At 38.2% G+C, this 15506-nt stretch overlaps 1 protein-coding gene across 1 annotated transcript; it reads right to left on the bottom strand.

Moving 5' to 3' along the window:
• Window positions 1-285: 285 nt before the first annotated feature.
• slbo (slow border cells) lies at window positions 286-12286 on the bottom strand. The gene has a single exon (XM_019062054.2). The coding sequence runs from the start codon at window positions 11997-11999 to the stop codon at window positions 11154-11156; it is 846 nt and encodes a 281-aa protein (XP_018917599.1). The 5' UTR covers window positions 12000-12286; the 3' UTR covers window positions 286-11153.
• Window positions 12287-15506: the final 3220 nt, after the last annotated feature.

Below are 15506 nucleotides of genomic sequence, written 5' to 3'. Positions count from 1 at the left end.
CATGAATAATTAACATTTTGATAAAACACAGCCAGATCAAACAATGTTAACAAAGTGTATTCCTTAAAGAAATCAGATTGAACGAGAGAAAAAGATTCTTTTTAAAATTAACATTTCAACCAAACAAATTTTCCTTCCGCTTTCAGAATCGTAACATTCGTGTAATAGATTATAACAAAAACAAATTTTGAGGGGTAAGGGTAGAACAAAAATACTTGGGAACATAAGTAAGCCGAGACTGAAAGCATCTTTCGATCTATTAAGAAAAACGTGTTTTATTATATTTTATTTTAATTAATTTGAATTGGATTTTCAGGAAAGCTCGACTGTTCAAAACGAAATATTGATCTTTGAGTTTGGAAAATTTCAGTTACAATTCAAAAGAAACATTTCTACTTCAAACTTTCAGGGGATAATTTTAAGGTAAATTCTAGATTACCTCGTGTTCTTTCTTGCACTAGAACATGACAATCGAGATCAGTGGCATGGCGTGCTTCGCGATATATAGATTGATCTGCCGTTAAAACCTGTGGAAAAGGATCGATAGACAGGGTGTTCGCAACGAACACCTTAGTAATCGATTCTTTACCATAGCTTTCAAATTGGGAATAATCGATAATCGATCATTCACGCCTCGCCACCGATCGAGGTCCTACCTTTTTCTCTCCTCCCAGATTTAAATGCTCCATTTTTCCGAGTAGAATGACATATTTTTCATTTCAATATTTAAAAAATATATTAGTAAAGTTATGAAAATTGCTCGTTGAAAAATATGTGATGTACATCTTTAATTTTGAGAATGTAAGATTCTTTTTACAGTTTTACATTCAGACGGGGAAAATACTGCGAAAATTAAAGTTTGTAACCTACATTATAATCCAACATGCAACAGTTACGCTGCGGAATTTAAACAAAGTATCTTCCAAAAGGCAGACAAACAAAGAGCAAAGTGTTGTCGTAGTAACAATTGGTGTTAAAACTACTTAGAACTGACATTTGAAAATGACCTCACATGAGCGAAAAATTAGGGAAAGCTACATGAAATAGAACTTTTTTACACCCAATACTATCCCTGTTTTCGAACGATATGCATTCGATCTAGAATCTACTTTGGCATGTGACGTTAATATTTGGTACATCGTAAAGTAAGACATTACATACGATGTATGGGTTTACTTACGTAAATAAAGGAAAACACTTATGCGACAAATGATATATACATTATCTGAAGAAGTATTTCAGAGTCTAAAAAGCTAGAATGCCAGATTAAATGGAGAGAGTGACCGAAATTCATATCTGATTATCTCAAACGAAAATTATGAAAAGTTTTCGATGGACTCAGTTTTTAAGTTTTAACCGACAAAAATTGATCACCGCAACTCCCATAAAAACGTTATGAAACGTCTTGACGACAGATGCTTTGAAAACTTTGAAACGCTAAAGTATTTCCTTCTGATACCTATTTAATATGAAGTTTTTACTTAAATCGACGATGATGAGCGAAAATTGAGAAAAATAGATATAAAAAAAACCATACAAAAATAGTTGATTATCTCTTGGGAATGGAGGAACGATAATAGATCCTGCTTAAAAATAAATAGTAAATATTAGAGAGGTGTTTCGTCATTTAAAGGTAAACATTGATATCACACGAGAAAAAAGAAATTACCAAATGAACACATTATTAGCATCACAACAGATATTGTTCGATTAAGAGGGGTAACAATTGAGGGGGTATGATATCATGAGTACGGTTTGTCTTCCTTATGTACGATTTTTTTCTTCAGTTGACGTATTTTATTTCAGTTCGCGGGTTTGAAAGTATTGTTACTACTTAAAATAATGAGGGCAGGACCTAACTTCCATACACCAGAAACGTATAAATCAGAGTACCTATGAGTAAAACCAAGAAAATAGTGTTTTGAGTATTTGCAAAAGATTTTATTGGTGAGAACTTCATTATTGTCATTTCCTATGAGAGGGATTGTTCATTGATTTTCGACTTGCTGATTGTTAGCAGATATGAAATATGATGAATGAAAAAAATAAACATGCTTAGATTGTACTGCTGCATTGAGCACGGCAATAGCATAAAGTATTGATACCTACTAAAGTCAGTACCTGGAATGAGAGCATTGGGTTTGAGAAAATCTCAAATTTTTAATAAAAGTACGAACCTTACATTTTACCAAACTCGATTTCAAACATTTCTTTCATCTTGTAGACAGTATATAGAAAAAAAGGAAAAAAAAACTTGTAAAAAAATTGACGAGAAAAACATAAAAAAATAAAGTAGATTTAAATTTCTAAATGGTAACAATTCTTAAAATGTTAAATCTAGGTAGAAATGTACATTATTACAAGGCAGTTACAAAAGATAAAGTTAATTACAGATTGTTCAAAACTCTCGTTGAACCCTCCACGCAGGTGTCAATGTTTGCTCGAAACTCATTTATCGTCGTATTGAGGGGAAACTGGGTTACAAATAAAAATTTATATTTTTTTACATAAAATTTCAAAAATTCACGATATGAAGGTGGCTAAAATGTATAAACTTGCATTCAAATAGGTAACAGCAACTCAGAGGGTCATTTTTCCATATTTTTATTATTATTATTTTCTTTTTTTTTTAGGGAATGGATTTCAATTGTTAAAATTGCGACATAAGTATTCTTTATATGGAAAAAAAATCATAGAGATTTTTAGAAACAAATTTTCTTGGCTCGGCAGTCTGGTGTTTAATATGCAACGCAATTTGTATTCTTTTACTCTTTTTCAAAGGTAAAGTAGCTGCAAACCTTTTTAAAATGAGGTTAAAGGCAGTTTTTTTTAATTTTCAAGCTGATGGGACTTGTGTGTGCCACTTCGCTTGGATCGAATCTAGATCTTTAGCGGCGGCGCTAGTTTTCGGCTGTCGAGTTTGGGCGAACGGAAGACAAGACAGCTGGCATTTGTTCGCACTTATGCAACCGATTACCACTAACACTTTCTCTCTCGGAGTCATCCGTTGACAACTTCCCCCGCCCTCCCGCCTTGGGCTACTTTTCGTGGCAATTTTCATCCTAATTTATTTGACCCCGTGAATAGCTGTACTATCACAAGACTACTCCAACATTGCTATGTTCTCGATTTTTCACCTACGTTTATTTAGTTTGAGGGAAGAGGTGTTGGATGTTTGGAGAGTATTAAAATTTTAGAAATTTGAAACATCGCGACTGAAAATTCCCCCTCGAAAACAGATTGGCTCACCTCTGAATCTTTTTGACTTAATACACTGCCATGCAAGGAAAAAACGCTGTATGAGTTTTCAAATGTTGCCAAATTTCCTCTCGGAAAAAAATGTATTATTGAAGAAGGTTATGAATTTCCTTGAAATTGTCAAGCACTTTAGATCAAATTACGAACAAAATTCTCTGAAAAATTGGAAGAAAAATATTTACAAATCTATCCGAAAATTTGTAATTTTTCAAGGGAAATTTGGCAACATCTGAAAGCTCATAAGGCGTTTTTCCTTAGCATGACAATAGTGTTTTTTTAAAAAAATTTGCAATCCATTCATGGAAATGGGAAAAGTTCACAGGGCAGAGCTCGCTTACCCTTACCAGATTTTAAGGAACAATCATGGAAAATATTTTACATTACATGCAGAGAGCAATATTTATACATCAAAACAATGTGTGTGATTTTTCGTCAAAAACTGGTAATGGTGCGTTTGCCGCCCTTTCCCTCATAAAAGAAAAAAAGTCGAGCAAATATTGTCCCGCGTCTAGGTTGCAGGACTCATCCTTAAATTGAGGTAAAGACCTATCAACATGCGACTTACCGACAGAAAAATTTACACCAACAGTAAGAATATTCACAAAACAAATCCTCATTAAGAAGGTAACTTATATTCCATTTTTCAATCCGTGAACACATTTTAGTACAAGAGCAGGATAAAATGATGGATGAATGAAAATGAGGAATCTAGATAAGGTAGAGTGAAGATTCGTGGAAAAAAATTTTCCGGTAAAAAGTAGATATAGAAAAAAGACATTAACTCAGAGAGGAACTACGAATTAAAAGTCGCATGGGCGACTTAAAAATAATGGTAATGCCCTAAAACTACATCGAAACGAAAGGTAGAAACGGATTTTACATTAGATTGCTCGTTAACAAATTGGATAAAAAAAAGGATGCCCTTTTACCCACGTTTTTGATCCCGTTACAAAATTGTAATCCTGTACAAAGTGCATTCTCTTCTTTTCCTTCTTTTATTTTCAAAATTAGTGATAGCTAGATCTCGTCATTTACTTAAGTATAAAATAATGAGTTCTCGATATCTTTGAGATCTAATGTTGACCCTGAGGGATAATCCACATACTTGGGCCTATCTCTGACATGTGAGTTTTGGATGGAAGTTATACCAGATTTGAGCATGAAATTAAATAATGTACTAGATGATGAAAAGATGATTGGCAGTTACTAAATTAGAACAATAGTTAGGTGCATTTTTTCCATTTATTACAGGAAGGGAGTAAGTGATATCAATCTTTACTAGGTAGGTTTCGTGAAGTTTTGGAAAGAAAAACTAGACGCTCGTCGGCGGTTTTCTTTTCTTTTTCAATTTTTAAAGCTTCCTCCCCTCCTTTACGTTTTAAAACAGACAATGAATTTTCCTTGCAACCGCAGTTTTTACGGACACGATTAAAGAGACGTTAATAATGTCCAACTTATACTTTAAAAGAAACAAACAAATTCTTAAAGATAAAAACACTCTTGGAGACATATCTTTTTAAACAGTAAAAATAAAAATATAAGTTTCACTTTGGATCGATCTGAATAAAGTATTAAAAAGTAAAAATTATGAAAAAATAAATTCTACAAAAATAATATTTAAAGCATGACAGATTTGGTTTTAATTCCAGGAGAATACAAAAATACATTACAAGAACGAGGGTTTACAATCATTGCTCGAGCGGTCACACTCCGAGACCTGAATTTTTTAATGCATTACATTTAAAAGTATTTTTGGACAAAAAGGTGTACCTACGATGCACAGAGTATTACCGAAGTGTACCTGACAAATTATTTCTTGTTGAACCGGAAATTTTTGTTTGCGGAAATGAAACCTACAAGACGCATTGGAATAGTTGAGATTTGAGCGGGTACCTGAGTATATGACTGACTTGGGAAAAATATTAACCACGCTAACTGAGAATCTTCCATTCTGATACATTGATTTTCAATCGGAAAAATCAAGATGACGCCTTTTCCGAATTGACATTACTCATAGCCGGAGGAGAGAGGTAGACGTTATAGTGCAGGTGCAGTTCGGCACCCGAAATAACGCGCATGCCGATAAGGACACAATAAGCTCGCTAGAACAATCACTCGAAATCTTAGAAGTCGCAGAAGAATCGACATACCAACTCCGTTTCTAAAATTTAGTGACCGGGTGAGTTTCGACGGCTGAAAATCCCTTCAGAGCTTTTGCATGTGTACCTTAAATTATAGCTCCCACTAACAAAAAAAATAGTTTTCGAACGCGAGAATTTGTCTTCATTGATGAACTGCAGGTGTGAGGGGTACGATGATGCAAAAACGCATTTTACTTGCGTATGACAGTCATTCAAGAATAATGTAAAATTCAAAGTGGAAAGTAAGTGTTAGCTCTAAAAAAAATGTCATTTTTTTCCATTCCTCTGCAAAGGTATCAAAAATCCTTCCCACATTCGTGGAACAATGAGACCGGCTGCAAAAGTAGTTACAAAGGTTATTGTGGAAGAATATCAGCAAAATATTACGGCAGCAGAATTGCGCTCGCGAATGAGATTGTAGTTGGATAAGGTTGACAACAAGCCTCATTACTTATTTGTTTTATCTTGGTGTTGTAGATTCATCAAAATTATATTTTAACTTAACTATAGCATTTTCTTAACTTCCGAACCGCTCGAAAATTTCCGAGAAAAACAAAATGTGCGTATTAGTGCTACGGATATAGAATTTTCACGAGTCTCAAGTGGCCTGTTTGCAAGGTCAAGTATTTCCGCATTTTTCCATCGACTCATAGAGAAGTACTTCAAAAACCTAGTCAATTAGTATCGCTCGACATGACGATCAACAGAGCGTGTTTAGCTCTTTCATCTTGGGATCGATAAAGATACATCTGACGGGATAGATGTCAGAATATCTCATTCCATAGACTGATGAGCAAAAGAGAGAATCGCAAAGCGTCGCTGCCGTTTGAATACGTGGCAAATCGCTGCTATTTGCGATCCGATTTTAAAAGGTTGACTAATGAGAGGCTGCAAAAGGTTCCGATTTCGGATCGATTGATTGGGATGTAAGAAGAGGCAGCACATTACAGGAATTCAAGCTTTCTGTGCACTGATTTAATTCAGCCAGTGTAAGAACCCAGTAGTTGACCCTTCAACACCTTTCATTCACTTATGGACGTGCACAGTTCGCACTGGGCTTGAAACCAAAATCGACGCAAGGTTTATCATTAATTTTGAATTATTCTTAATTAGGCCACTTGAGACTCGTGAAAATTCTATATCCGTGGCATTAAGATTATTCATAATTCCTATTTTTTTCCTCCTCTTTTTTTCACCCCGAGTAAAAGTATGGAAATATTGAGGAAAAAGGTTTTCTGAATTATCAAATACATAGTTGCCACGGTTTAACCCGTAATTCGCCCCCGCTCTTCAAATTTTACAATAAAACATTGATAAAAACCTACTTAAGGGTAGGCAGTTCATGAAATTCTTTCCTTTAAGTTTGAAAAGTCGCAAAAGTCGTTTTTCTTTTCAGAATTTACAACTCTATTTTGACTCATTTTCGTGTCCTCTTTGAGCCTTGCCCAAGGCACCTCGTAAAAATAGCTTTATTCTACCACTACTTTTTCCAATAGGGCCAAACAAATTTCTCAAAGGCTGTTCTTTTCTCTTTAACCAACTTTTACGGCTGACTTAAAACCAAGCTCATAGAGCCCTTCAAAGTATTCTGTTAAAAAAAAATCCGAGACATATCTATTCGTGGCGCACGAAACTAGGATATGGAAATTACTTGAGCAGTGACTGAGAAAAGGGGATGGGACGGCTCCCCCTGGATGAACACGATTTAAGTTTAGAGGGTGAATGGTGATTTTAGAAGGAAGAGGTAATGGCAGAAATGGTCATTCTGCCATTACCTCTTCCTGGTCTCTCAGTTGGTCAGAATTCATTCCTCGAACCTTTCTCCAGATTCGTGAACGGGATTGTAATACCTATGACGTATCGTCTCGATCACAACGGCTGACCGCTATGCCGTCATCTGGCAAGGTCGGCGGATGGAAGGAATGCATCACACAAGTGAGATAATTACTTTCCCTTCTGTTGCCATATCGCTGTCTGAACACATCGGGAAGTGAAATGCAGCAAACATGGAAAGAATGGAACCTTTGCACACAAAAAACATAATCCGAGATGCGATCATTGAGAGCTTTGTAGAGAGGAATTCTCTGGATGTAATCCTTTGGACGATTTTCGAGGATCTTTTAATGAAACCTTCGCTCATTTTGTGATAACGACAAGCTGTTTTCAAATCCAGGAGAGGAGCATATTCTTTAATTTCTTCTTCAGGGAAATGAATTTTCGAAAATTCATCTGTCTGAAGAAGAAATGAAAGAATTTGCTACTAACCTGGATTGGAAAACAGCATATTGATATCAAAAAATGAGCGAAGGTTTCATTAAAAGGTTTTCGAAAATTGTCCAAAGGATTACATCCAGAGAATTCCTCTGGTGTGAATTTGGAGAGCATTGTGAAGCACTAAAACGTATCAAATGACTTCCTCCTTAAAAATTGCCCAAAATATTAAATCCAGAGAAATCCTCCCTAGACAAATACAAAGTTCTCAATGATTGTATCTATACAACGATGCAAATTATTATCATCGAGTGGATCAGGCCAAAATCTCAAATCAGGAGAGTGCGTCTTGAAGATTTCGCAAACATAGAAAAAGGATTTTCATGTTTCTCTGAGTTGACTGCAAATTTATAAGTTAGTCAAGACTGCTAACAACAATGATTTTATAACGGTAAAAAATAGAAAAAGAGTTCTGTACTGATTCGGTAAGAAACTTGTGCACGTAGGTGTATAGAGACAACATCGGAATGTTAAAATTTTTATAAAACCTGTTTATACATGGAGAGTAAAAAATTCTAAAAAACACCATATGGTAAAACTTGATAAAAAAGCGTCTTATTATGAAAAAGTGATACTTGACATATAAAAGCAAATAACAACACAGTGCTCGAGAAGAATTTTTCAGGTACTGAAAATGGTCTTTAATCTGTAAGAACTTTCTTTCTTTCCTAGCGCGCAAACGCTCTATACGTTCCGGTAACTTGCGTTCTCTCTTACTTTCAATACAAGAGTTGGACTCTCCAAATTGTAAGAGACAGTGACGGGGCGAAAAATATAACTTTTCCATGGTGAACAAAAATCAAACGATCCAGTCAAAGGCGAATTTTAATGGGTGACGTAACTTAAAGGGATACATTAAAATAAATTCGGTGATCGGAAAAAAGCAATGGCGAGGCGTGAATCGTCAAATATCGATATTATAACCCTTAAAACAATGGCAAAGAATCGATCGATGATAATTGATTCTTTACCATGTGTTCAAATGGCAGATCAATCGATTCATCGCACAGGACGCCATGCCACTGGAAAAAAGAGAGAGAAAGTTCAACGACTAGTTAAGAAAGAGGGAAAAAACCATTATGGTATCAGGAAAACTTTCGAAAATTTTCAATCGTGTGGATCTGAACTCTACGAATCTTTGCAATGGTTTCTCATCATAAAAAGTCCAAAAAAGTCAACTTCCTGGTACACCAAGCAAAACATCACGTCGAAGTCGATCAAATCACGGCCTGCGACCTGTCAAATTGAAAACTCGGCGAAATAATTACCGATAGGCGACTGAAAAAAGTAGACCATGCGCAAGTGGTGCGGCTGAGGATTGTTGACAGGGAGCTTTTTGTTAACTAGTTTTTGAAGTTTCTTTTCACTCTTTCTTTGTGAGAAATATCCAGTGGCGTTGCGTGCTTTGCGATATATCGATTGATCTGCCATTCAAAACTATGGAATAAGATCGATGAACAGAGTGTTCGCGACGAACACCTCAATTATATCGATTCTTTAACATGGCTTCAAATGGGGAAATATCGATAATCGATCATTCATGCTTCGCCATTGGAAATATCGAAACTGATGCACTGGCGATGAAAAAGGGGGCACCAGAAGACGCACGCACAGAGGGCATAGATCGTACATATCGGGGGCATAAACAATTGTAAATGTAAAATTGAGAGTAAACTGCGTCCTTCTTGCAACTTAACAAACTTAGTAAAATTAGTTATTGAATGTTTGTTTTTATTGATTCTAACATAATTGGCTGCCAAAGGCTGACTTTTGCCCACTATGGATAAAAAAGCAATGAAAAGAAATGGATGAAGCGGATGATATGAGAGTTTCTTGTACGTAAAATTGATCCTCTTGGGTCACTTCAGACGAAAGGAAATTTTCAAACCTTCAGGTTATTTGGACACGAAAGTCTAATCAAGGCAAGCTTAAGAACATAGGATGTCCACAAATCAATTTAAAGCGTAAATTCAGAACCGAATTTACGCCACAGAAAAACACTTTTCAGCTTACTTATTTTTCCCTATTCATAGCTGCACCTCTTGAGTTGTGTGTATTTGTTCCCACTTTTTTTTTCACTTTACCAAAATTTCTTGGGGGGAAAAACAGGCAAATTGTAGTTTGTCATTGTTTACGAAAGAATATGAGATGATTACCGACAACCCAATTTTGAGGGAGAACTGAAAACATGGGAGGGGGGGGGGGTGATCGAAGATACGATGGAAAATCGAAGACCCCCCCCCCCCCCCCGCGCACACACATCCTCGCATGATTTGTAGCAATTGTAACTTCGAAAATTGGTTGTAAGCCAAATTTCGGCTAGTTCCAACTGAACTACTGCCACAAATTTCAAACAACTCATCTTCAACTCTCTATGGGGAGGAGTAGCTTCGAACGGTGTTATTTTTAGAAAAAAAGTTAAAACTGAAAATATGCTTTTTTCGGGCATAAAGCAGATTCAGAGGCATTCTGAATGTGCGTCCTCTAGCTGAGGAAGAACCAAAAGTTAATTCGTGCATGTAGCCTAGTTGCCAAACCGAACGCTAAATTTAAGCTGAATCGGTTTGTGGAAGTAGGAACACTAACGCTTGAAATTTTACGAGACATCATCTACGGAACCGCTGAAAAATACTTCTCTACAGAAAATGTTTTAAAAAATGATAGAAACGGTAACAATGGAAAGAAAAATATGTCCCCTTAATTGATTTTTGAATGGTAAATTCGTTTCTCACTTTAATGACAATCGTATAATCCCGGATTACAGAATTAAAATTCAACTTAATTAGGAGGGAAAATTACACCGAGTCTTGAATGGAAGCTATTCCTCTTGGATTTCCTTCCAATTATTGTACAAAAAATAAAGTTTCCCCACCCTAACCTAGACTTAAAAAAAATGACTTAATGAAAGTAACATGTTAAGTACTTGTATTACTCCTAGTTTAAAGCTAAATTAAAGGGGTCGGGGGAAAAGTTGATCAAGAGTACAATCGGAGCTAACTTCCGGCCGAAAACATCCCACTTAGTACACCAGAACTGAAGCGAGATCATCTAGAAAAAAGGAATTTCAATTTTTAACATTTAATCGAGTCAGAGAGGAAGGAGTGAAGAGGATAGATTGATAAGGCTTGACAGAGAGTAAAATGAGTGTAAAATTACGGTTTTTCCGAGCGGAGAAGCTGCGATCGGGTCCAAAAATCCATGAATAATCCAAGAGACAGACAAAGCGCTGGCCAGGAAACGCACACGAGCACACATCCGTTTACATATCCATCGTGTCACCGAGCACTTTCACATGCACGTCTCAAAATCTTCGGTCCCGGAAAGAGGAAACGGAAAACAAAACAGGAAATGACTGGTATCCGTAACAATTCAAAAAAAATAATTTCAAAATCAGTTTCACATTACATTTAAATAGTAAAAAAGGGAGAGAAAAAACAACGATCACAAGCACAAATGGTTGAAGAGAAGGATCACTTGCGGATACTACTGAACACCGTGGTGAGGATAGGTATCGAAATGTTTGTTCAGCTCCCGGTGTAGATGTTCTGGTAACACTCCTACATTGGTAAATAAAGATCTTAGAACGTTTAATTCCTCGGTTAAGAGTTCGATTCGCTTCTGCAAGCGCTCGTTTTCTTTCACTAGAATTTTAACTTTTTCCTCCGTCTCCCGGGAGCGGATCTTGGCCTTCTCCCTGGACTTCCGGACTGCTATGTTATTCCTTTCCCGCCGCCGCTTGTACTCGTCCGTGTTCTTATCCACCGACTTGGAGCTTTTCCGGTGACTGTGGTGATGGTGGTGTTTGAGGTTCAGGTGATTGACCCCGGCGGGCGTGAACTGCGGCGCCGTCCCGTTGACGACCGAGTAGGCAGGGTTCGCCGAAGGGACCACGTTCCTGAATTCGGGGGTCTCCGGGGGCTCCTCCTTGATGTGTCCCCCCGTCCCGGGGGTGGCCGCCTCGTAGTGGACGGGCTGGGGTAGGTAGTGGAGGGCCGTCGTTGACTGGGGCCCCCGACTCGTTTGGAACTGTTGCTGCACGTGGGTTTTACTAATCTGCAATTGTCTCGAATTCCCTTGGTTCAGGATCTCGGTGAAGAGGCCCTCGTTGAACTGACTATCGTCGATCAGGTTCTGTAGATCTAACGAAATTTCCGGCGTGTTCAAGTCGGCCAGGTCGTTGTACCGCTTCAGCTGGTGGAGGTTGATGTTCTTCTGGTGGTTCTTCATGTTGACGATCTCCTGGGCCGTCAGACTCCCGTTGCCCGTCCCGTTTGTGCCGTTCGTGGCGGCCGTTTGCGCGGGCGTGTCGTACATCTGCGGCGAGTCCATTTTTACTCCACTTTCGAGCTACTCCAAAGGCGAAATTCACACCCGTCACAGAAACATTTTCGGATCACTGAACTGAGCGCGGAGAAGACTCGGTGGCGAGAGGTAAACAAAAGCACGTGTCGGGACGGCGCTTTGCGCAACGTAGCGGCGAGGAGGTGCGGAGCACTGGAGGCGCGCGATACGACTGGTTGCGACGAGTGTTGAAATCGGCCGAGCCGCGAGTCCCCATTCAACAAACGATTCGGAGCCACTACCGCTGCGCCGTCGCCTTCTCCCGCTCCGTGCGCCGCCTGATGCTAGCGCCACCACCGCGGATCGTAAACAATCCCCCACCCCGCCGCCGAGCCACCCCGCTTCTGCACTTAGGCCCCGGGCCCCCCCTCCTGGAGGCAATTATTCATACATTAATCATTTGGCGCATCGCTGCACTACCTGCTCCTGCCTTCCCACCGCGGACTCCACGTCCAAAGCTCGCCCAGTGCGTATCGCTCCCACCGCCAAGCGCTCGATCTTTTTCGGGTGACATTGGCTTTGAGGCATTTTGAAGGGGCGGCATGAGCGATCAAAATTGTGTGGTGGGGCTAAGGGCACAGGCAACCCTCACGGAGCTGGCACGTAGCCAGGGGGGGCGGAGGGGCTGGAGGGGGGGGGCTCAAGCCCCCCAAAATAAAGTAAGAGGGAAGAGAAGGAGGAAAAAAAGAGACAAAGAATAAAGGGCGAGAGAGGATGCAGTATGAGCTCGTCGTAGGTATTAAAAAGAAGCATCCAGGATGATCAAAAAATTTCACTGTAGAAGTAAATATTTTTTTTCATGCTTAAAAAAGAGTTAACTAAACACTTTTTTATGAAACAGATTGATGAGATTTTATTAAACACTGGGGAAAAAAACACATTGGATCTAAAGTCCGGACTCTTAAAAACATCGACAAGAAAAAATACTCTGGATTCAATCGGATTTTAGCTTAAATCAAGAACCAAGCCTCTTAATTTGAGCGGAATTCCTTTTGATTTAAGAAAAAATCTGATTGAATCAAGAGTATTTTTTCTTGTCAATGTTTTCGAGAGTCTGGACTCTAGATCCAATGTGTTTTTTTCCAGTGAAAGGTAATACATTTTCTTTTTCGAAGCAGTAAGTTGCTTCAACTAATAGTCAACTTCTGTCATAGGTCTGGGTAACATCGCAACAATTCGGAATACGCGTTCCCTGCAAAGAGAGTGTCAGCCATTTTACTTTCTTTGACCAAATAATTACTAAATTTTTTCTGCAGACGTACTGTGTCGTAGGGCTGTCCATAAGTAAAGGACCTCAATCTGAAAATTTAGAGGAAGCTATACCGTTATGAACGAAGTTTGGAGACTTCACACATTTAAAATTTTTGTTACGCCTTCAATATTCGAGGTAGGCCAGAAATCATACTCTTCACACCAATATTTATTAATTAGTGGATTTTTTCTTTCATTCGTAATCAGTAATTTTACCTCTCAATAAGTAATGGCAAACTTTAACTTACAACACGTCACTCGCCACTAATCCCAAATTGTTTTTGGAAAGCAATGCTTTCTTGGTATATAAATGCAGAGACTACGACTGGCTCATCTCAAGAAATAAATGAGGGACATTTTTTGTATTTTCAAGAAAATTATATTGAAGTTGAGGTAAAACATCAATTACACATGCACTTAAACTCGAAACTCAATATTTTAACTCTTTACCCAATAACACTGACTTTAAACATTTTTTTCGGTAACTACACTCTAATAATCGAACACATTTATAAGAGCATGCTCAATTGCTCATGCATGAGGATATCAATGATTTCTGAAAAATTTAACAGTTGGTCATTTTTTGGTGAGGCGATGGCGATCCAGTCATCACGGACTTCGTGCCAGCATTCTCGCAACTATTCGAAAGCATAGTCATGAAAATGAGATGATGTCAAAATATTTCGATTCATGAATAGGCAGTAGGAAGATCAGTGTCACGATCATCTAGAAAGAAGACAATTTTGCCCACATGTGCGCACTGTTTAGTGTTTAGCGTCACCTCTCTTGTGACCGGTGCTGAATAAAAGTTTGGTGCGGAACATAAATCGCCTTCAATTTTGAGGCATGCAACTAGTGTGTCGGAGAATACTGTGAGCTACATGTAACCAATTAAGGCGAAGGACGTTGGACGTTAGTAGAATGAGGCTCTTTCAGGTAAAACTCAATAGCAATGGAGAGACTGAGGTGCTTTCTAGGTGCAACGGCGAAAATATAGCACAATAAAGTCTGGTAATGTATTAGTGAAAATTTATTATGTTCTAATATTTCCCTTCTGAAATGTGGGCTATGCGTCTAGTATTCAATAAAGTCTCTTAACTACCACGTCTTGGGCAATAATCAAGCTCTAGGACGGCTCCTAAATTGCTAAGATTTTAAAGACCTTATCTACTTTTACGCTATTTTTACATCATGAAACCTTGAAATTTTTAAATATTGTTAGGCCTAAAAGTCAAAAACGCGAAATTCAGTAAGCGATGGATACATTTCTCTCGAACTCGGTGAGAATTCGAAATATAGTGGATTTTTCTTTTTTACTTCATTCAGTCTTACATATTGCTAATTTGAATCAAATATGTAAACGGCCTAAGCTGTCAGCACCTCTTAAAAATGAATGTATCCTTACCACTTTTATTACTACCATGGCTAGTCTTTTCCCCTCGGTTTTTCGTTGGATCTGCTTCGTTTCTACGCACTTCAAAGAAAGCTGCATACTTAACTCTCTACGACATGAATTAATTTTGAACCTTGGATTCTGGGGGACACTAGTATATTCTGTAGCCTGCATAAAAAACAAAAAGTATCAAATTGTTCTTTCAAAATTTAAATTTTTGGAAATCAGTCTTTAAAAAAAAATAAATAAACGAAAATTTGCATAATCATGCCACAGAGGAAAGATTCAATTTTTAACACCCCCCCCCGAAAGCACGTTGTTACGAATAGAGAGTTAAATCGGTATTTGATTCCGCTTCGTATTTCTCAGAAGCGAAGCAAACTCAGGCAAAAGATTCGCATCTGCAGGGATTAATATGAACTCTTATGGAGAATTCTACCTACCTACTAACGAGCAGTCCCATTATCCTCCCCTAAAAAAGCGGATCCTTTTTGCCGAATGCAATCTCTCAACATTTAAACGGACTTACGCTACGCAGAATTAAGACGGAGCTAAGCTCGGGGGTTAATAATTAGCTGACGGTAATTAGGAGCCTAAGATGACTGATTAAGCGATCAGCGATCAGTAACGAGCGGCACCACGGTGACTAACCGGAACCGTGGCCGGTGGACGGTGGAACCGTGGAACAGAGGCGTTTTGGCAGAATGGGCCTCAGCACTGCCGCGCTAAGGAAAAACGCCGTATGAACATTCGAGAGTTGCCAAATTTCTTCCAATAAAATGTTCATTTTTGAGGAAAGTTATCAATATTTTTCCTTGAAATTTTTACACTATTTGGATCAAATAACGAAC

This window comes from Bemisia tabaci, chromosome 3 (assembly GCF_918797505.1).
Source record: "Bemisia tabaci chromosome 3, PGI_BMITA_v3".
Classification (NCBI taxonomy): domain Eukaryota; kingdom Metazoa; phylum Arthropoda; class Insecta; order Hemiptera; family Aleyrodidae; genus Bemisia; species Bemisia tabaci.
This window is presented reverse-complemented; position numbering and strand designations above follow the sequence as displayed.